Source organism: Garra rufa, chromosome 5 (assembly GCF_049309525.1).
Source record: "Garra rufa chromosome 5, GarRuf1.0, whole genome shotgun sequence".
Taxonomy (NCBI): domain Eukaryota; kingdom Metazoa; phylum Chordata; class Actinopteri; order Cypriniformes; family Cyprinidae; genus Garra; species Garra rufa.
In genome coordinates this window covers 30,507,974-30,531,334 of record NC_133365.1, presented here as the reverse complement: position 1 = coordinate 30,531,334, position 23,361 = coordinate 30,507,974, and the positions used below count along the sequence as shown (strand labels likewise).

The 23,361-nt window shown below is 38.3% G+C and overlaps 1 protein-coding gene across 1 annotated transcript in view; it reads left to right on the top strand.

Moving 5' to 3' along the window:
- lamc3 (laminin, gamma 3) overlaps positions 1–23,361 on the top strand; it is a 138,403-nt gene that overhangs the window by 51,980 nt on the left and 63,062 nt on the right. The window contains exons 3-9 of the mRNA XM_073839705.1: positions 3,495–3,625; positions 4,664–4,830; positions 9,644–9,832; positions 10,345–10,462; positions 13,033–13,131; positions 13,757–13,893; positions 16,091–16,207. Coding sequence (XP_073695806.1) covers positions 3,495–3,625; positions 4,664–4,830; positions 9,644–9,832; positions 10,345–10,462; positions 13,033–13,131; positions 13,757–13,893; positions 16,091–16,207 — 958 coding nt within the window. The remainder of the gene's footprint in view (positions 1–3,494; positions 3,626–4,663; positions 4,831–9,643; positions 9,833–10,344; positions 10,463–13,032; positions 13,132–13,756; positions 13,894–16,090; positions 16,208–23,361) is intronic.

Sequence of the window (23,361 nt, the reverse complement as noted above, 5' to 3'; positions counted from 1 at the left end):
GCAACAATTGGGTGTTTTTTTACTGTGTACTCAAACAAAAACTCCTGAAGTTTAGATTTTTTTTTCTTAAAAAATTTGTATTTAGGTGTTTTACACTTCCAAATAAAATTTTGTCTATATATAACATTCCCCAAGCAAGTTATAGACAATTATTACAATATTATTATAGGCGCTTTTCAGTGAAAAACAGGCCTATTTAGTTTATTGACAATATAGATCTGTCCAAAAACGTTTCAGGAGTAAAGTCATAGCAGAAACAGTGCTATATAATAGCAAAACACAGTAAAAATAATTTACTTTTTTAGATAAATATATTCGTAATCCAAAGATGAACAATAAACACAAACAGTGTAGAAAGTAGCACAAGAAAAATTGCACAAATTGTCTTGTGCAGCAAAAAAATAAATAAACAGTCCAAATTATTCACAAACTTCACACAAAATGAGAGAGAAATATACTGAGTGCAACTGAAAAAATAGTGCAAATAATCTTTAAAAACTATATAAGAATTAGTTACATAATATAACAACCAATTAGATGGATCTGCTGGCTGTAGTCTGCGTCCGAATCTATTTTACCGGGGGATCGCCTAGTGACGCGAAAACCTAAATTCCAGTGCTTTATCTGATAGGTACTGCTGTTTCATCCTTGTTTTTTGGTTTGTGTTATGTCAAAGGGCTCTGTCCTGATTATTTCTGTACATTTTCAAAGAATGCTGTCATGCAAATGTGTTATTTTGCATTTGATTTCATGCAAGCAAGACGCACTTTGCTTTCACTTTGCGTTTGTTCAGATTTCCAAAGAAACATACTAATCGGTGGTTCAAAAGACCAAAACCTATGTTTATTGGTTGAATAGATGACAGTTTGAACCAATCTGGGCACAGGGGTGGGACTAAGCATCAACAATCGTTCCTGTTTGGCTCAGAACCAAAACGTGTTGATTTCATCTGACGAATCAGTGCTGAGGAAATGCGATGACGTAATCACGCTTACCACGGAGCCTCTGAATATCCAAATGAGACACATGCGATATCACTGAAAAGATTACATTACGCTGTACATTACGAGACTTTTTAAAGCATTCAAATCAGATTAGCGGTTCAAAAGTTATTAAACATTTAAGAACAATAGTTATTTTTAGACGCCGGCGGCTGTCTCGGTCTTTGAGGGTTAATGCTGGTTCTTTGCTGGTTTATGCTGGTCATGTTGCTGGTCAAGGACCAGTATAAACCAGCATAAATACCAGCATAAACCAGCAAAGGGGCAGCATGAACCAGCAAAGGACCAGCATAAACCAGCTAAAACCAGCATCCCAGCACCAAAACATACCTAACCAGCATATGCTGTTTTTTTCAGCAGCGTGTGACAGAAGACCACAAACGTGTTTCCCCGTGTTTGGTTTTTGTCGTTTAAGAGTCATTTTTTCTTTCTTGTTTTATGGAACAAACTCTCGGGAACCATACCACTTCTATGGCAAGGGGAGCAAGGAGACAAGGAGGCTTCAAAACAAAAGGAATTACAAACTGACAAAGAAACAAGGGAACATAACATTCAACAAATGAGATAATTAATTCAACACAGCTGAAACCAATTGAACATAATAGGAACAGGAACAGGAAAACCAAATATGGGCAAAGGACACATGAGGGAACACAAGCACAAAGACAGTTCAAGGGCATGACAACGGTGACTGTTCGTAGAAATCTCCAATTTCACCCGCTACCTGGACGACTAACTCTGGTCGTTCCATCTCGTGAGCTTAAACTCCATGAGCAGAGCGCAGATGTCTGGGGATGGTCCTCGAGAGGATTTTGCTGCCTTTGTCGAGTGGGTACTGGAACACCAGTTTCACTCCAGAGCCCAGCCCACAATCACCCTGCAGCATGGGGCCTGAGACCACTGCGGACGGAGAGCCAAAGGGCGACGATCGCCTCAGAGCTAGAGATTGACCCGTCTGACCAGGTGCGAGAGCCAGCTAATGAGCACGCTAAGACAGATGAAGCAGTAGAGAGGGAGGGCAAGGAGAAAAGCTCTGTCCACTGCTGAGGCAGTGACTCTGAAGACTTAATTGACTTTTGCTTAGAAATACTGAGTCTTCCTTCATCAAAATCTTCTTCCTGTTCTGTTACGTTTAATGAGGCCGTTTATGAACTGTATGTTTACCTGGATCTGTCTGTTTGTCCCATCATGACCATGGAGGTCGGTTATGTTTTGTTTGTCAGCCCTGAATTGTCTCTCCGTATTGAACTGCCTGTCTGCCCTGTATCCTCTGGCTGTCCTGTTTTGGCCAAGGAGGCCATTTGTGAACTGTCTATCTGCCCAGAAGCCGCTGTTTCTTGTCAGCCCCTCTGCTCACCCTCAGCCCACCATCTGTGTGCTGGATCTGACGAGGGTCTGTAAGTCTCCATTGGTGTTGTGGATGGAGAATCCCTTGTCTCCGCCTCCAGCCTCTGAGTCCTGGACTCTGCCTCAGCCCGTCAACCCAGCAACTCCACCATGGCTCTTAGCTTCCTCCTCTTTGCCATGGCCCGCCAGTCCACCAGCTTCGCCAGGCTCCGTCGTCCCTCTGGTCAGTCGTCGACCAACTGCTGCCTCAGGACTCTGCTCCTGCGGCTGCACCTCATCCCTCCATCCCTTTGGCTCTGTAAGGCTCCTCCTTCCCTCTGGCTTCACCTTGGTCATCTGTCACTCCGGCTCCACTGCGGCCTTCCGGATCCTCGCCTTGGCCCTCTGGATCCTCAGCGTCACCCTGGCTCATGGGCTTTCCATACCTCCACCACCACCTGCTCCGCAACCACCGGTCACCCCCGTGGAGTCGTCAGCCCTTCCTCCACCATGGCTCTTCCCTCTGTCAGCTCCACCATGGCTCCTCAATCCTGGCTCCTCACTCCATTTGATCCACCCTGGACCTGTGCATCGCCCTCCTCCCAGGGTTCCGTCCTCTGCCTGAACCTCCACCAGTATTGTCTGCCTGCCTTCCTGCCAGCCCTTTGCTGTCCCCTGTTACCATCCCACATACATTCCTTGTCCTCCTCCTAAGTCCCCATCTGTCTCTCCATTTGTCTCTGTGGCAAGAGGTTGCTCCTTCCAGGAGGGGGGAAATATGTCACACCTCATGGATTTGAAGTTTCTTTTGTTCCTACGTGTTCCCTGACGTAGTTTCCTGTCTGTAATTTGGCTTAGGTGTGTCTTGTAATTAGCCTCATTTGGTCCACTACTTAAGTTCAACTCTGTTCAGTATGTCTTTGTCCAGTTAACGTTGCCTGTGTGTGTGAATCCTGCTTGCATGTTGTGGATTACCTCTGTGTGGATTAATTAAAGACTGTTTGCTGTTACCTTCATTGTATTTATGCGTTTACTCCACACCGCACAATGACACTAACATTTAAAAATGTTGATTTTACCTCATGTCATCTGGTTACTTAATTAATTGTTATTCATGTTTTTGAGTTTAGTAAAAATAATTCATTTTATTTCCCTCTCTCTTTCTAGGACTGGGTGACAGCTACTGACATCCTCATCTCTTTGGACAGACTGAACACTTTTGGAGACGAGTTCTTCAAAGATCCCAAAGTGCTTCGTTCATATTTTTATGCCATATCTGATTTCACCGTGGGGGGCAGGTAAATAAAAACACAACTATGTAGACATGTTTTTCAGCTGTCACTGATGTTTTGTTGGCAGTTGTGTACTGATGAAGAGAAAAGAGAAAGGGAACAAATGAAGGAAAATGGCAATGAAGGGAGTGATGAATAGGACAATTAGAAAGAGAAAGAGCTCTGAATATCGAGGGGAACTGGACTACAGTATCTGCCAGCCATGTGATCTGTATTCTACATCATCAGTGTATTTGTACTATAAACAGGATGTGGAAGAGACAGTGTTTGTGTATTTGTGGTTGTGACCATCTGTATATTGTTTGTGTCTGTGTTTGAGTTTACGCATGTCTGATTTTTTTTTGCGTCAACAGCTCAAATATCAAAGTGTCTTTTTAACTTTTCTCTGGTTGTTCGGTCTTATAATAAACTGCACAAACATATTAATGGTAGTTGTCAAGTTGGTGAAAATACACAACACTTGCTAACCTAATTCTTGCCAACCCTATGGCAATAATAGATGCAGTATCTACGCTTTGGTCAAAATGTGTTTCTGCTTAGTACATCTGACAATACTGATCAATTTTACAATTTCAGAATGTCTTTTAAAGGAATAGTTCACCTAAAAATGAAAATTGTCAATAATTACTTACCCTCATGTCGTTCCAAACTCGTAAGATATTCGTTCGTCTTTATAACACCCTTCTGAACCTTGAACTTTGGTAGGTTTATGGAGGGTCAGAGAGGTCCTGGATTTAATCAAAAATATCTTAATTTGTGTTCCGAAGATGATCGAATGTCTTGTTTTGGAATGACATGAGGGTGAGTAATTAATGACAGAATTTTCATATTTGGGTGAACTATCCCATTAAGGTCCCTGTAGCATGTCATAATTTGCTTTGTGTTTTGGTGTAATTTGGTCTTAAATTCAACCATCTGGCTCATTTGTTCCTCCCGTCCCAGGATGCCACATCCTAGCTTTTTTAGGCAAAGGGAAAATTTTCAGTGTCCACAGAAAACAATAAGCCTTAAAAGTATGCTAATGTGCTCTGAACTGTTTTGCAGGTGCAAATGTAATGGCCATGCCAGTGACTGCATGACCAATGAGGAGGGACGTTTGGTGTGTGCTTGTGAGCACAACACCGCAGGGGCCGACTGTCAGCACTGTGCCCCCTTCTACCAGGACCGGCCTTGGGCACGGGCCACCGCTGATTCAGCCAACCAGTGTGTGAGTGAGTACGGCCTGGTTCTTTATTTCCGTTTGAGTAGATTCCTCCTGAACATGAAAATCCTACACTCAGATGTGATAGAGACAACAAATAAACAACAATACTGCTATAGGAAAATAAAAATATCTCTATAGCTGAACATATTATCTGTGACCCTGGGGTATATGTAAGTAGCATGGGTATATTTGTAGCAATAGCCAACAATATATTGTATGAGTCAAAATTATTGATTTTTCTTTTATACCAAAAATCATTGGGATATTAAGTAAAGATCATGTTCCATGATAATATTTTGTAAATCTCCTACCGTAAATATATCAAAACGTAATTTTTGCTTAGTAATATACATTGCTAAGAAATTCATTTGGACAACTTTAAAGGCAGTTTTCTCTATATTTTTTGCACCCACAGATTCCAGATTTTCAAATAGTTGTATCTCGACCAAATATTGTACTATCCTAACAAACCATACATCTTGCGTAAACAAAGCTTATTTATTCAGCTTTCAGATGATGTATAAATCTTAATTTCAAAAAATTGACCTCTATGACTGGTTTTGTGGTCCAGGGTCACATATTAGGTCTAAACATATAAAGTTTTTTGTTATAAAAAGTTCTTTGTCCTGGTAAAATGTAAAAGTTTTATCATCTTGTTCATTAATTTATTGACACCTCAACCCACTGATATTATAATCAAGAAAAAGAGCTGAAAAAATGCATTAGGCCCCAAGTAGATTTTACATTACATGATTAAATTAACAATGTTTTTTTTTTCATTTTACTAGTTAATAATTATTTTTTTTTTAAGTTTTCTGTGTTTTGAAGTAATATATGTAAATTGAAATCAATCAGAAGAAACTGAAGTTTTTTTCTAATAATGGCTGGATTTCACATAGTTGCAACATGTTTTAGTAAATATGCACATTTAATTGATGTATGGATGTGATATAAAAACATTTCTAGGTAGCTCTAATTACTCTTCTAATTTTTAGTCATGCAAAGAAGAGTAGTGCGATTTAGCCAAGCATTTATTATAAAGAAAGCTGCGATTAAAAAAAAAAAAAAAAAAAAAAAAAAAACCCCAACAAATGATATGAGAACATGGATTTTTTTGCTGATTGCAAGCTGGATTTTCATCTTTTCACTCACACTTTCCGATTGGAGAATAAAAAAGATGTCCTTTGTCCATCTGTTTGAAGCATTACAAGAGAGGCATATGGTGGAAGCTTTCAGAATCTGCCATGCAAATGATAAACTTGGCAGAGTCTGTGACGGAAAACTTTGCGAAGCAACCCTGCACAGAATGCATCGCCGGTTGATTCCACCACCTCACCAACAGATAGTGCTGCTTTTGCCACCAGAAACTTGTTTATTCATTAAATCCACTTTGATGAGAAGGGACAACAATTACCAACAGAAACCCATCTGTTGACCACTGGAACAGAGAGTTAATTAAAGGAACGTGGAGCTTAGTGGAATACAGAATGAAAATAATTAACATGGCTTTTTTCGCCTTATGGGTTTGTCAGAATAGCCAATTACAGCATCCCCCTAAAGTATTTAGCAGAGACGCATGACAGCACACACGCACACAACACATTACACCAAAGAAACTTTCTTAGTTATTGTGCTGAAAGCCTAAACGATGTGTAGTTTGTTTGAATTACTGACTGCTGTGAGCACCCTTATAGAAGATTGTGCTGTAAATACAGTGCAGCTAACGTGATCTTTTCAAGATATTTGCTATGACATTTACAGCAAGTGCTGATGATACTGGTAACTTGCAATGCTAACATGATCTTACAAACTTCTTGGTTGCACAAAATTGATGTACAGTACAGTACATTTTAGATTTAAATGTTTTCATTAAGTTCAGTTACACTGAGTAAACTAAGCAAATTCAATCACAGCCAATGCGCAAGAGGCAACAAATTAACTTTTTAAACAACTTCATTTCAGAGTTAATTTAAGAAAGTAAAACAGTCTCCGACAGAATCTCCTGTTTAATGAAGTTTAAATCATTAAATATACAATGCAGATGTAGAGACTTTAAGCTAAATTCACTATTCATTTCCATTTCTCAGATACTCCAGTCCAAACACAATGCACAGATGTGCCCTTAGCTAAAACATTAGGATATTAAAGGCACAATATGTATGTTTTTTTATTAAAATATCCAAAAACCACTACAACAGTATTATATATTTTGCTGACTTGTGTACTTACATTATCCCAGATGTTTCGAAGAATGTTTAAATCCAGAGAAATAAGCAATGATTTTGAATGATTTTGTCATTGCATCACATGCCAATAACGTCATACACCCTTGATTTTCCGGTTTTATTTTGTAGAAAACGTTGAAACCCCAAAGACACTTTAATATTTTATGTATTGTATTAGACAGGTGACGAACGCAAAGAGTAGCATATAACAGAACTTTCAACACACTCAAATGTATCTAGTATGATAAAACAGCAATGTTTTTTTCCTACATACGCATGACCAGAAGAAGCAGAAGCAGTCGACTGTGGCATAATAAAAGCTCCACTGCTTTTGAGCCATGTGTCACGCTCGTCCTTCATTAGCAATCGCTCCAGCATCCTCGTTTCACTTCCAAAACTTTTAATCCCACCCTTCTTTATACTACAGTGACCTTAATAAGTCTTTAATATATTAGCTCATCCATGGACATGATTTCCGCCCGTGTCCCTTCGGATTGTATTGGCTGTGAGGATGAATACTATAACTCACATGATTCCACACTCAATCCCTGCATTATCAAACTTCCTTGTTTGTTTTGAATATGTGCCCTCTAGCTCCAAAAACGTACATAGTATGCCTTCAAGTAAAGATAATGTTCCATGAAGTTATTTTGTAAATTTCCTACCGTAAATACATCAAAACCTAACTTTTAATAATATGCATTGCAAAGAACTTAATTTGGACAACTTTAAAGACGATTTTCTCAGTATTTTTAATTATTTTATTTGCAGCCTCAGATTCCAGATTTTCAAAAAGTTGTATCTCTGCCAAATATTGTCATATCCTAACAAACCATACATCAATGGAAAGCTTAGCTTTAAGATGATTTCATTTTTTATTTTCATTTAAATGGCCCTTATAACTGGTTTTGTGGTCCAGGGTCACATATGTGTTTGTATGTTGTTGTTTTTTTCTTAGTGGCACTGAACAGAATTGCAAAATTAATGATTCCAGAGGATTTTAAACAGGTTTCCTAAACACTGCCCATCTGTTGTTCAACAAACATTCACACCGAATCAATAAGTACTTTAACATGCGTAGTAATGGAGACCCAGCAGGTTTTTGTGTCAGACTAAAGCATTTACATAACCTTTTTATAAATATAAATTGCTGTTTTGTTCCAGTTTTCGAAATGTTTAATGTGCATGTATTGTATGCACACCTAATGTTGCAGACTAAATCCAAAAGAACTGTGGCAACAACGGCTCCAAGATTTTTCAAGAGACCTGCAAGGCTACCTGAAAAACTAAGCACAAGTGCACCTAGGGCAAAAGCTGCTTTAAATGCAAAGGATGGTCACCCCAAATTTTGATTTGATGTAGTTAATAGAAGTTAGTTGACAAAAAAATATATTTATGACATTATTTTTGACCAAATCCTTACTTTACAGCATTTTTACACAAGTGCCTAACACTTATAACAGTACTGCAGGTAGGTCTCTTGAAGCATCTTGGAGACAGCCACAGTTTTTCTGGATTTAGTCTGTCACAGACTGGATGATGATGAGATCAGATCTCTGTGTGGAGCACTGGCTGTAGCGCAAACAAAAATCTCACTGGATTATTAGAATTAATGGCAAACTGAATGTTTGGAAATGTAAACTGATATTTCCTATTGACACACTACAGCAAAAGACAGAAATAACTGACTTAAACCTATTTTTAGCTGGTGAAAATACTAGTGTTCTAATAGTTTTGGCCACCACTGTATGTGTTGACAAAATTTCAACTGAAACAGAAAGACAGAACGGGACATATCAAGAAGCCTTGCCCCCTTTTTTTAAAAAAGCCAATAGCGTTTTATTTCTATCACAGTTTGGGCCAGAGATGTTAAGTTTGGTAAAGCCGCATTTGACAGTTTATAAGAGCCACAGAGAGCATTAGAGAGCATTTGATCGGACAAAAAGTTTGATGAGAAGCTGAAGTGCACAGTGATGCCATATAAGGTAACTATAAGGTTAATGTATTCATACTAAAAGCACAAATACTGCAATTTTGGAATGCTTTAGAGAAATCATTAAAAATGGCTTACTTATTGCTTAGTTGTCTGTACTCTTTAAGAAAATACTTTAATGTAAAATAAATTGAGATTTAATTAATTTAAATAAGCATTCCTCCCTTTCTTTGGCAAGTTTCCTTTATTGTAATAGCTGAACAGTATGCATTCTTTTCTTCAGTGGCAGCTCAAGAAACTGTGTCCCATTAGAGAGTGATAATGTGATAGTTATTGCAGAGTCAATAGACTGACTGAGCTGTAATAAAACGAGTAATGTCCCACAATGCCCCCCTAGGTAGCAGCTGCATAAAAAGCTGACTTTGTGCGTTCTGGTTCGATGATATGTGGAGAAGAAGGGGCCTGTGGCAGGGGAGCTTATTAGGTAGTGTATGTGATCTAAAGCCTATTGAAACTGAACACGCTGGTGTGAATTTGACCAAAAGCTTTGAATGAACGTCCACTGCTATTTCTAATCAGTTTTATTTTGTTCTACTTGTTTGGCCTGTTTTTCCTCTGTTTTATCCATATACATGCCTCTACTTCTTTCTCTTGTTTCTCAGGGTGTAACTGCAGTGGTCTTGCTGATGAATGCGTGTTTGATGCAGAGCAGTACCGCAGCACAGGAAGTGGGGGGCGCTGTGTTGGCTGCAGGGAAAACACAGCTGGACCTCACTGTGAGCGATGCAGAGAGAACTTCTTTAGATCGTTACCACAGCAGTCCTGCCAAAACTGCAACTGTAATGCAATGGGTAAGTTACACACATATGTATTTTATCTCAAACACTTGAGCAAATAAACATGTATTCATACCAATATACAGGTCTGAAGTAACTACAGTGAAGAAAAGTATCACACACACAAATTCAGCTTAAGGCTGCTGGTGATAAATATCAGGGAAAAAAGTTTATTTAGTTATATCAAATATGTTGCCTATTGGTGTAATATTTAAAATATTAATTTGCATTTGGATTGCAATACTAATGGGTTTAAATTCCCTGAAAAATCGTGCACTTCGAAAATCATTTGTTTCTGTTTAATTATACGCTAATTGTGTTCGTCTTATCTGAAATATCTGATTCAGGTGTCAAAACATGTTTCTAAGATATGTTGAAATTAGCATTTATTAACCTTTATTGGCTGAATTTTTAGATGAGGAAATGATTCTTTAATGCAACTGAAACTATCGATGTACTCATTAAAAACCCAAAGGCTATGAAAATCTGTCAAGACCTGTCTTCTCACGCTCTTTTTCTCTCTCCAGGCTCTATGAGTTTGCAGTGTGATCCAGAGGGAGTGTGTATGTGCTGGCCAGGTGTGTCTGGTGTGAAGTGTGACATTTGCAAGTCCGGTTTCCATTCTCTCGGCCCTGGCGGATGCAGGTAATGAGAGCAAGAGTATCCCTACCAAGAATTCGTCAAACTAGAAAAACATTTGATTTATGCATGCATAATTCTGCAGAAATATCTGACTAGTACACTGGAAAACTCATGCAGAGCAGAATTAAGCCAATATACTTCACGCTCATCTTTGGAACAGAACAAACTGTCTTTAACCAAATTAGACCACAAATGAAACAATTATGTCACATTTTGGAGACTTTTTAGAGATAACTAGTACACCATTGCAGACTATCTGTACATACTAAAAGATTCAAACAGGGAGAACAAACTTGATGAAATATAGCATCATTAGACATTGCTTGCTACAAGAGAAAAGATTCTGTCTAAATAATAATCTTGTATTATGATATCATATCTAAAGAAAAATAAATAAAAGCATTGTAATACCATAGAACTTGTTTATAACAGTATGAGGAAACAGTGAGTGATTTTACTTGCATCTGTGCCTTTACCACTGAGCTTCTAGTTGAGGTCGAAAGTTTACAAAAAGACTACAAGGTCCCAAAACATCCTTGGTTTTTCAACATTTTTGTGTATTTGAACCCTTTCCAACAATGACTGTATAATTTTGAGATCCATCTTTTTACACTGAGGACAACTGAGGGACTCATATGCAACTATTAAGCAAGGTTCAAATGCTCGCTGATGCTCCAGAAGGAAACACAACACATTAAGAGCTGGGGGGTGAAAACTTTTTGAGTTTGAAGATCAAGGTAAATTCAACTTATTTTGTCTTCTGGGAAACATGTAAGTATTTTCTGTAGCTTCTGAAGGGCAGTACTAAATGAAAAATATATGATATTTAGGCACAATAAGAAAAATGTACACATTTTTATTCTGTTCAAAAATTTAACACCATTAATGCATCGTTTCTTCCTTCAGAAGCATCAGTGACACACCGACAGAAGCCGCTCCCATGATAGTTGATTGACATGAACGCCTTACCTTAGATCCGCCCTCACCGAGCTAAAACAGTCTGACTCCGATCGCCATTGTGTCGACTCAGGTGCAGGGGAAGACAAGAATGTCTCTGATTGAGTGATTGAGGTGTTCTGTTGTTGGACGAAATAATGAACATAGCAGTCATCATTTACTCCCGACATCTGAGCTGCGCTGAAGACGCAGCAGATTAACGTTACTTTCGTTTTTGTAAGGAAAGCGCCGATCCCGATCTACATATCCGTCTATGTTCGTTCAAATCATTCGTGATGCAGCTTTACCCACAGTAGAAGTGAGTATAAGGGTTTTTATGCATCTTTGCAAATGGCCTTTCTTAATAATGTGCTAGTTAGCAAGTTTCACAGCTAAACACGCCTAAACGCCACTAAAGTAAACATTACGGCACCTCATCCCACTGCAGAGAGGGGTGGGGCGAGTAGAGCTCATTAGCATTTAAAGGAACATGCAACACAATAGCTCACTCTAAAAAACGCTGATTTTGACAAGGTAAAAAGAGTGTTTTTTACACTACCATTGAGAAATTTTAACCAAAGTATGTTATAGACTTCTCATTAAGACCCTAAAGAATCATATCAACTTCTGGAAAATGAGCATCCGATGACTCCTTTTAGAATCAGAAACACGGTCATTTTTATAAATTCAACTTTTATTTTCTTATTATATCTTATTCAGGTCAGTATTAAATAAAATAAAAAATAACCACAATAACACCACAATGACACCACAATAGTTTGGGTCAGTACGATTTATTAAATGTTTTTGAAAGATGCAATAAAATGGAATTTATTCTTGTGATGGCAAACTGAATTATTAGCAGCCATTATTCCAGTCTTCATTCTCACAACATCTTTAATAAATTGTCATCAATGTTGAAAACAGTTGTGCTGCTTAATATCTTTTATAACATTATGAATATCTTTACTGACAATAGTGATCAGTTTAATGCATCTGTGCTGAATAAATTTATAAATTTATTTAACAAAAAACAAACCGAATGGTAGTCTACTTTATTTCATTTATGCCTTATATTAAATATATTGTTTTAGAGTCTGCTATAGTCATACTGTTACTTAAATTTCATCCGTTATTTTAATTATTTCAAGTGAGAAAGAAAGAAAAACATTTCAATATTGAGCTGCGTACAGATTATATCCACCTGAAAAGATTTGCACTTTGCATCTGCATAGTCAATGACGCAAATAATGGTGTAATGCAGACGAAAACACAGGAGAAAGGCAAACGTCAAACCAAAATTTTATACACCACTACACTTTCGTGTGGCCCATGTGCAAATTAGTTGGTTCACTGGAGCGAAACGTGAAAGAAAAAAAGATGAAAAGAGAGCGAAAGAGCGGAGGGAGGTTACTTGACAGATAGGAGAATTATTGGTAATGGCAAGCCAGGTAAAACCGTGGTTTCAGGCCATGTAGCAGATCATGGTGAGATAAAAAAAAAGTTAACACCTGACAGAGCTTCTCTGACCTGAGGCTGTCAGCCAACTGACCCGCATACTTCAGGCACATCAGTTGTTGCTCTCTCATCTGTGTTTGTGTGTGTGTGTGTGTGTGTGTGTGTGTGTGTTCAAACAGGTTGTGTGAGTGTGACGACAGGGGCAGTGTAGGAGAGTGTTCACCTGAAGACGGGCGCTGCTTTTGCAAAACTAATGTGGAGGGTCAATCCTGCAACAGGTGACTTTCTGCTTCTCACCCTTGAATACCATCTCATTCATTTGCATCTCATTTATTGTTTTTATAATCTGCAACCTTCAGCATTCATTGGCATGTGTACAATAAGAGACATTAATATTACTGAATTTAGCACAGAGCAGATCTGTGACAAAAATCAATTAGTCCAGCGGTGCAAGAAGTGCAAATAATGCAGAAATCAGTCATTTTTATAATTTGAGTAGTTATTTGAATCACTCTTAACATTATTTTGTTACTTAAAGAGTAATGAAAAGTTTGTCATCATTTACTAACCCTCATGTTGTTCCAAACCTGTATGAATTTCTTTGTTCTGTTGAACATAAAAGAAGATATTTTGAAGAATGTGAGTAACTAGTTTATCAGTGTATCAAACAGAATTATTATTTTTGTGTCAAATATTTCTTTAATAAGCTTCCTATTAGGTATCACATCATGCACACATACACAAAGTTATAATAAATCAATGGAGAAATGCTTATTTGCACTCTTCTCTGCACACTGCAAACTCAATAAATAAACACCACATTTTTCAGATCTTTACATAAATTGTTTTGATAATGTACTATGTACTGTATGTCTGCTTTATGTGTCTTTGTGTGTATTATAGGTGTAAACCAGGCTCTTTCAACCTTCAGCTGGAAAACCCAGACGGCTGTAAAAAATGCTTTTGCTTTGGACACTCCCTCGCCTGCTCGTCCTCCAATCAGCACATAGCAATTAATATTACTTCAAACTTCCTAGAAGGTAATTCATCAAACATTTAGACTGTTTTGGCATGATTTACATTCTGAATATCAATGCTCACAATTCCCACCTCCCACAGCAATCACACACACTTCTTTCTTCACTTACTTTATCAGCACTTTTTGTGTTATTTTTCAGGTAATAGTCGAGATATACAGTGGGGTCTAGAAAAAACAGAGAACTTATTAAAATAAAAGTTTAAGATTCTATTTTAAGTTTTGGGATTTAGAACATTTCAAATAAGAGAAAAAAAAAATTGGTGCCAAATTAACAACATAGGCTCATTGGAAATACATGCCTCTATATACATGTCCGCAAAACTGAAAACACGCACCTACAGTATGTACGAATCACTACAGTTTCCAGTTGAAACAAACACTAGAGGCAGTAAAACTTGACTCAACTTTTATTCCTTTTTTACACAAAGTATGAAGTAAAGCTTAATTTTCACACAGTTACTTGCAGAGTATTATGTTATGACTTCAAAACTATTTTGAACCTTGTCATCACATATACAGCTTCATATTCATGAATTTTCTAAGTTAGTAGGTTTGCTCAGTAGCTCACACGATACGATGTTGCACTTGAGTGATGAAGAGCTCTGGTATGAACCCTGTAAAACAACAGTTTGACAAAACAGCTCAAATCCACATTAAAAAAGTTTAAATAGCACGGCTGCATCAATAAATGCATTTTTATATCACTTTTGCCTTCATTAACACTATCGGTTAGGTTTAGGGTTGGGTTTGGTGTAGGGGATATTTCCAACATGATAAAGCATTAACCTTAAAGGGATAGTTCACCCAAAAATGAAAATTTGATGTTTATCTGCTTACCCCCAATGCATCCAAGATGTAGGTGACTTGTTTTCCTCAGAAAAACACAAACGAAGATTTTTAATGAAAACCGGTGCAGTCGGCCAGCCTTATCATTGACGTGGATGGGCACCAAACCTTTAAAAGTAAACAAAAACATGCACAGACAAATCCAAATTACACCCTGCGGCTCGTGATGATACATTGATGTCTTAAGACACGAAACGATCGGTTTTTGTGAGAAACTGAACAGTATTTATATCATATTTTACCTTTGATACACAGCCACGTCCATCTGTCATGAGCACGAGTTTGGCATCAGTCACGTCACATGTGCACGCGCTCTAGCGTAGAATACGCAAACGCCGGAAGCCATCTGTCGCATGTATACGACACTCATTGTTTACACAGTGTACAGTGATTGTGGGTATAGTGGCTATACAAAATGGTAATTACTTGCACGTATCCTGGTTAAACCGATTTAAAGCAAAAAGATTACGTTTGCTTGCGCAAACTCATCCAGGACTTTTCGCTGATTTCCCCTTACGGCGTTTGCGTATTCTACGCCAGAAGCGCGTGCACATGTGACGTGACTGATGCCAAACTCGTGCTCATGACAGATGGACGTGGCTGTGTATCAAAGGTAAAAAATGATATAAATACTGTTCAGTTTCTCGCAAAAAACGATCGTTTCGTGTCTTAAGACATCAATGTATCGTCACGAGCCGCAGGGTGTAATTTGGATTTGTCTGTGCATGTTTTTGTTTACTTTTAAAGGTTTGGTGCCCATCCACGTCTATGATAAGGCTGGCCGACTGCACCGGTTTTCATTAAAAATCTCCGTTTGTGTTTTTCTGAGGAAAACAAGTCACCTACATCTTGGATGCATTGGGGGTAAGCAGATAAACATCAAATTTTCATTTTTGGGTGAACTATCCCTTTAAGCAACACTCCCTGGATATTTGAATTCTGAACAGCCACAATACATACCTCAAGCAGCATAATAAAAATGCAGCAATACATGACTGTACTAATGTAATAAAAAGCCTGAGTTGCGAATTAATTAGATCTATTTCGGATTTTGTGCATTTTTCAAGTCATTTAATCTGAATGATCAAATCTGTGGCCTTGATCATGTGACTCACAACTCTGTGAATCATCTAAAATCATTTTAGTGAACATATGACCTATACGGCTTTGCACAAACATTTTAAGTTAAAAAAGAGACAAACCAAATACTGACACATTCACAATTTAAAAAAAAAATGGATTTAGCAATTTGTTATGGTCATCATTCAATTTAAAAGGAACATTTCTGTGTTAAATAATAAAAGTACTTTCGCCAGTGATCTTAGACTTTGTTGTGCATACTCTGTGTTCAGATCCAGATGGCTGGAAGGGTGTGTTCTCCAGAGGGCACGAACAATCCCTCATCTGGAAGGAGGGAGAAGTCTATCTGTTGCCCTACAGAGAAGAGAATGGCTTCTACAAAGCACCTGGTAGGATAACAAATATACACTTCCTCTCAGAACATGTGTTGGATACTGTAGGAGTTGGCCTGTTTTGAAACTATTCTAGACTAGTTACCAGGTTTACAGGCTCTGTCAGAATTGTTGAGTGTTATATAGTATATGCTGCCAATTGACAGTTCGCAAACAGCTTGATTGACAGATGACCTGCCGAATCTGTCATTTCATCTGACAAACACATCAGACAGAAGAGTAGATTAACTTCGTTGGATCTACACTGTAAAACCCAAAAGTTATGGTAACTCAAAATGTTTGAGTTAATTTAACTCAATGTAAATGAGTTTATAGTACTCATATTTATTGGTTTTAAAACTTAAATGGTTTAAGGCAATCGGTTTCCTCAAAAGGTTTGAGTTACCATAACTAGTCGGGTTTTACAGGGTAAACTTGAAAAACTGTGTATACTGGCGTCTTTGTGCAGTTTAAATAAAATACATTCTGATGTCATTCAAGTTTATTTTGTCGTTTAAGTAAATAAGAAAAGACGATCTGTTCACATGGCAATTTGTCTAAGGCAAAACAGTGATCTGTCACAACACATTGAAGAGAAAATAAATAACACAAAACTGTATTTATTGTTTGAGTTTCTTAAAAAATTACATTTTAAAGCTAAGACCTTGTTTCATATCAAAAGTAACCTGCTCTGTCTTGTTGCCGAGTTGTCAGTTTCCTCTTTGTTCCACAATGTATTTTTGACTGCGTGAGAACATGTAGTGTAAGAGCAGTATTGTTTGTCAGACATAGCATAGGGTGGGTTTTACGAACGGTCAAATCGAAAACATTTACAACAAGGAAAATATCTACAAGCTAAACCTGTAAAATTAATTTATGTGGTTTACATTAAAGGGGTCCTATTATGCTCTTTTACAAAGTCTTTATTTTGTTTTGGGGGTGTACTTGAACATGCTGTCATGCTTGGTGGTTTGAAAAACGCATAAATTTTCACATAATTTACATTATTACAATAGGTTTCTCCCCAGGCTGGCACAAACGGCTCGATTAGTTCCGGGTTCCACCTTCCGAAAAACCAAATGTATTGTGATTGGTCAGAAGTCCCACTGCGTTGTGATTGGCAAACAGCGTAGACCGCGTTCCGCCCTGCCGCGCCCCTTCCCAAAGCAGCAAACTAGATTAAAGTGATTCTTACGTTTTAAATATGGATATTTTTTTTTACAAAAACACATCGGATTGCTAAAGGAGGCTTTTACCGACCGCCCCGGAGCCATGTGAGGCACTTTTCTATTATGGATCGACTTGTTTTGGACTGATGGAGAGAAATACTCGTCTATACCGTTCAGTTCTAAAGCTTGGGAGAGCTAGGATTACTTTTAATCCCTGATAGCACACATTCATCTCAGATGTCTATTTGACGTCTGCATTTACATCTGCAAGACATCTGCAAGACGTAGTTTTCTCATCTGCAATACGTCTATTGGACGTTTCCTATCAGATGTCAAATAGACGTCTATTAGATGTCTTTAAGATGTTCTTGAATCAGAATATATGTAAAACTGACATCTGCCAGACGTCTGCCAGATGTTTGTACACAGCAGATGCTTTCCAGATCAAGAGATCTTTAACAGACATCTTGCAGACGTACGTGTGCTATCTGGGATGTAACTCCGATTACATTCGTCTGAAAGAAGGAAGTCATACAGTATACACCTAGGATGCATGAAAGGTGAGTTAATAAAACGCTACAGTATTGTTGGTCCTATCGTCAGCCTGCGAGATTTCCGATACATGATATTATCATTATTGTGCTAACGTATTTATTATTTACATGCCCGAAACCATAAGGCTAGTGAAGCTATCTACACTGTATGATGAATAAATGTCTTACAACACACTGCACGTCTACGGCGCGGCTTCAACTCGTGCACGGATGATCACGTCAGTGTTGTGTTTACATCAGCCGCGACTCTGCGTGTGTTTGGAACCTCTATACCGCACGTCAATGGCGCCACTCCATCATGGATTCCGGAGCAGTTCGCGGACTCTTTAGTTAAAGCTGAGACAACCTGCGGCTCGCTGAAGCATCCCAGAAGCGGCTCTCCATAATACATGCTAAAGTTAGGCGAATCCCCAACCCCCTAACGAATTTAATTTCTGTAGGCGGGATACCGCGTTGTGACATCATTGCATGCGGAAAACAAACGCTGTAGTCCAAATCAGCTGTTCGTTGTAGTTCTTGAAAAGGGACTTTTTAAAAACTAAATATCTCCCTTTGGAGTGGACTTTGAGATTTGAAACTTTGTAGATGTTTTTTATGCCCAAACGTACACCACACTCTGGCTAAAGTTCAAAAAGTGAAAAAGCATAATAGCACCCCTTTAAAGGGATCAATTCTGTAATTAATTACTCGCCCTCATGTCATTCTAAACCAGGGGTGTCAAACATGCGTCCCGCGGGCGAATACTGCCCACTAAGGCGTCTAATACGGCCCGCGGGAAGCTTTGAACAATAGCCTAATATTTAATATTATTATTTTTTTTATTATCATTATTATTAGTAGTAGTATTAAACAAAGTCTGTATATGAGTATTCGCGGCAATATTGTCTTTGGTTTTATTAATTTGTTTTTATTTTATCATTGATAATTTAATTGTGCTTCTATAGCGCTTCAGCAGGAACATGCATGCGCATTCCAAAACGGCGCCTAAATCATATTTCGAACACGTCGGCTAATGTGTGGCAAGCACTCGCGTGTATGGTAAAGACAGCGGAGCTTGTGTGTCCTGAGAAAAAAAACAGGCTTTTGCCAGTATTAGCTTGTCAAGAAATACTGTGGCTAAAAGAATTAAGGACCTTGCAAGAGACTTGAACCGTCAACTGAAAGACAAAGTTAAGATATTCATTGCTTTCTCTGTAGCACTCCATGAGAGTACTGACGTTAACGACGTAGCTGGTTGCTGATGTTGATGCACTGTTTTCCTTTTAAATATATTTGATGATTGCGCCTGATGCGCCCGCTCTGTCTGGGAGGCGAGTGGTAAAATAATAATTATTATTGATTACTTATTTTAATCAGTACATTATAACTAAAACAATACCTTAAAATGAAAAGAAACTGAATTTTACGATCTGAAATTTCTTAAACTGGTGAAGTATGCGTTTAAATAGTAAATTCAGAACGGCTCTAATATAGAGAAAACCTGACCGATTTCATCAGAGATTGCGGAGAGTCACGTCCAGATGTCAGTTAACCTTATTCTTTTCAGCGTGGATTTGGTTTAAAAGCACGTGATTGAGCGAATATAAGTGTGTGCAGCGATGTGCAGATCAGCTGTTAAAACGAACCATCCATTCATCATATCATCATGCAAAACTTAGAATTAGAATGATTGTAATAGTAAGATCAAGTGCTTCCCGAAGATTTTTATTTGTTAAAGTTCTCATTTCTAGTGTATAGTTCATATCCAAAGTAAATTATTTGTTTTTCATTAGAATTAACCATTATTATTTTTTACATATAAGCTATTGAGTTGTTAAATATGTTAAAAGCATTTTTTTTATAGTTTGTAAATTATATTGTAGCATTTAGCTTCATATTTAATGTAACTCTGTACACATAATCTTTAGCATTTGTTATTTCTTATTTTCTCTTAACTAAAAGGTATCTGACAAATAATATTAGTGTTCAAAGAAAAGGGTTTTGTTGCCATTACTTTGGACAACTTTGTTTTCCCAAGGAATAAGAGTGTTAATGAACAGTTTCTGAGGACTTATTAAATGCAGTTTTACAAAATATTGTGTCTTTCTAGGTTTTTTTAGTATTATTATTTTTTGCAAATTCATTTGTAATTTGGCGCACTATGATTTGAAAGGAGATTCTATGAAAAAAGGAGATTCGGCCCGCACATGGTCACATTTCTTCTCATCCGGCCCTCACCGTGAAATGAGTTTGACACCCCACCTTCATTCATCTTCGGAACACAAATTTAGATATTTTTGATGAAATCTAAGAGCTTTCTGACCCTGCATAGACAGCAATGCAGCTGAAATGTTCAAGGCTCAAAAAGGTAGTAAGGACGTCGTTAAAATAGTCCATGTGACATCAGTGGTTCAACCTTAATTTTATGAAGCTAATTTTATAAAGAAACCAAAAAGAATGACTTTATTCAACAAGTTCTTCTCTTCCATGTTAGTCTTCGATGCGTGTTCAATAAAATTATGTGTATGTATTCTCATAGCTTTATATCATTACGGATAAACGGTTGGATGTTCTTTACTACTGTGTTGATGCATTGCTGCTTGTACAGGGTTAGAAAGCTCTCAGATTTGACCAAATATATCTTAATTTGTGTTCTAAAGATGAACAAAGGTATTACCGGTTTGGAGCAACATGAAGGTAAGTAATTAATGGGTGAACTATCTCTTTAAGTCTGTTCTTTTCTGAGCAGCTCAACTAAGATGAACCTACCATAGCTTACGGTATGACTGTGTGTGGTAGTGTAATTTATTCCAAGCTTTCTTTTTTATGCAAACAAATAAACACATGATAAACAATGTGCTTGAATTAGCATGCTTGGCCATAAATAGTATTTTATAGAGCAGCCTTTGAAGATAAACCAGCTGTACAGGCCAGTCCAGAGGCTAGTTTTAGTCCAGGTCCCCTGAGTGTAGTGGACAGGCTGAAGGGATTTACTCTTGTCTGCACAGCAATTTACCGCCACGAGGAGACACTTAGCCAGACCAACTTGGCTGCTCACTCTGGGATAAATCCTGTTAACATCACGTCTTCATGTCTCACATTGTTTTTTGATGGATTACGGGCAGCACATAGACAAATACACACCAACATGACGTTATTGAGCGGAATACTCTTAAAATACACTAATGTGACTTTTTTGCTGCTTAAATTAAATAGTGTGTATCCACAAGGTCCTAATGTGCTTGTTTAGTCTCATCCATCTTTGTTTTCTCACCATTGACTGGCCACAGAGATGCAGCGTTGCCCTTTTTGCAGCTCTTTGCAGCACTTGGTGCCGTTTCTCTTATCGCTGCGGCGCAGAGCTTGTTTGTGCCGTTCTGGCCGCTCGGCTAAAATGCGCCGAGATCTATTGCTCCCTCGATGCGTTTAACGATCTCATTTGCTCTCCTTCCCTCCCTCAGTTTTCCCACTCGCTCGCATCTCCTCATTCATGTGTGTTTGCTTCAGAGTACAGCCACCCTGTGCAACAACACCCAAGGACTTTTTAGATTATCCTTTTTATGAACGTCAGTCTCTAATTTGCGCTGTGCGCTTTATTTGGATCTTTAATGCTTTTTACACATCACCGGTCACGGCAGAGAGGAAATTTCTAAGTGAAGGGGGAACGTTTTCCTGATTAAGTCTGTCTTGAGGTTTGGAAGGAGTTTAATAGATACTATGAGAGTGTGTGTTTGTGTGCGAATGTTTCTTCACTTGAATAGCTCATCTAGCTGGGCACAGCTTTGGGCTTTTGACACCACTGAGGCTGCCATGTCAACAGAGGGGTGACGAGATACCATAGCCAAGCAGCCAAGCCAAGAGTTTAGCTGGCTGACTGAGCCAGACTGTGTGTATGTGTGTGTTTGTTGTGTGATCTCCCCAGAGGTACATCTGCTCCATGGTGAGAGGACAGAGTGGAACATTTATCATAGCTTTGAGGAGAAAACAACATGTCACACACACACACACACACACACACACACACACACACATGCTCACACAAACACACATACACACCTCCCAAAAGCTGGTCGCAAGCTGTCTCGGAGTCACAAACACAGATGGAGAGAAACGGAGGTCGCTGTGAGATTAGAGTTAGGGAGGGATGGGTGTTGGAGGGAGATCTAAACGCCTCCCGTCCTCGGAGGGATGAGTCCAGGTACCACATTGTGTCCGTGAACAAGTTGGCCGGTGCACCCTGACAGCCAACCATATGCCTGGAATAAATCTCTCCGGCAATCAGGACTCGCTGGTGAGACGTATCAAATGTGATCAACTGAGACAAGTAGCACAAATTTTGTTCAATCCTTTAATCACTGAGATCGATGTTTAAAGCCGGGGTTTAATCGTAATATCCAACCCAATGTCTCCTCCCATATGTGCGATTGTGCTGATTGTAAATTGCAGAAATATCAATAGAACTGCAGCAATATGGCCAATTGCATCTGTGAACAGACTCCTCTGTTAAAAGGTCTGATATATTGATATATGCCGCATTGAAGCTGCTGCTGGGTTTTTTAGTACAGTGGGTGGCGTGGGAGGACACTGGGAAAAGTGCAAGCACACCTCACTGTGGTTGCAGTGAGGTAAATACTGAATAAATACCTGATTTATAAGCCTGTCCGCCCTCACTGACTGATCTGCCTCACTTCTAACAGCTGCAGGAACTTCGCTGTATTTTAAGTAACTTAAAGGGATAGTGCACCTAAAAATTACAGTCCTGTCATCATTTATTCACCTTCATGTTGTTTCAGATCTGTGTGACTTACTTTCTTCAGTGGAACATGAAGATATTTTGAAGAATGTTGGTAACTAAACAGTTTCAGTGATTGAAAATAGATTGACTTTAGATGAGAGTGAGAAAATGATGGCAGAATTTTATTTTTTGGGTGAACTATTCCTTTAATAGAGCTTTAGTAAATACACAAACCTTTTTGGCAGTTTATTTGTTCTCTTAAAGGGAGACCCATAAGACCTTAATTTATCTTCAGAACACTAATTAAGATATTTTTAATGAAACCCAAGAGCTTTCTGACCCTGCATAGACAGAAATGTAACTAAAAAGAAAGATAGAAAGGTAGTAAGGATATCATATTGTGTTCACACAAAAAGTATTCTTGTCGCATCATAATTTTAGGGTTGAAGCACTGATGTCACGTGGACTATTTTAACAATGTCCTTACTACCTTTGTGGACCGTCTGAACGTTTCAGTTGCATTGCTGTCTATGCAGGGTCAGAAAGCTCTTGGATTTTATTAAATATATATTAATTTGTGTTCTGAAGATGAAGGAAGGTCTTACAGGTTTGGAACGACATGAAGGTGCATAATTAATGATAGAATTTATTTTCTTTTCGGGTGAACTAACCTTTTAATCACAATTTCTCAGGCTAGACTTTATATGTAATGTGATCCAAAATAAATGAGGCTAT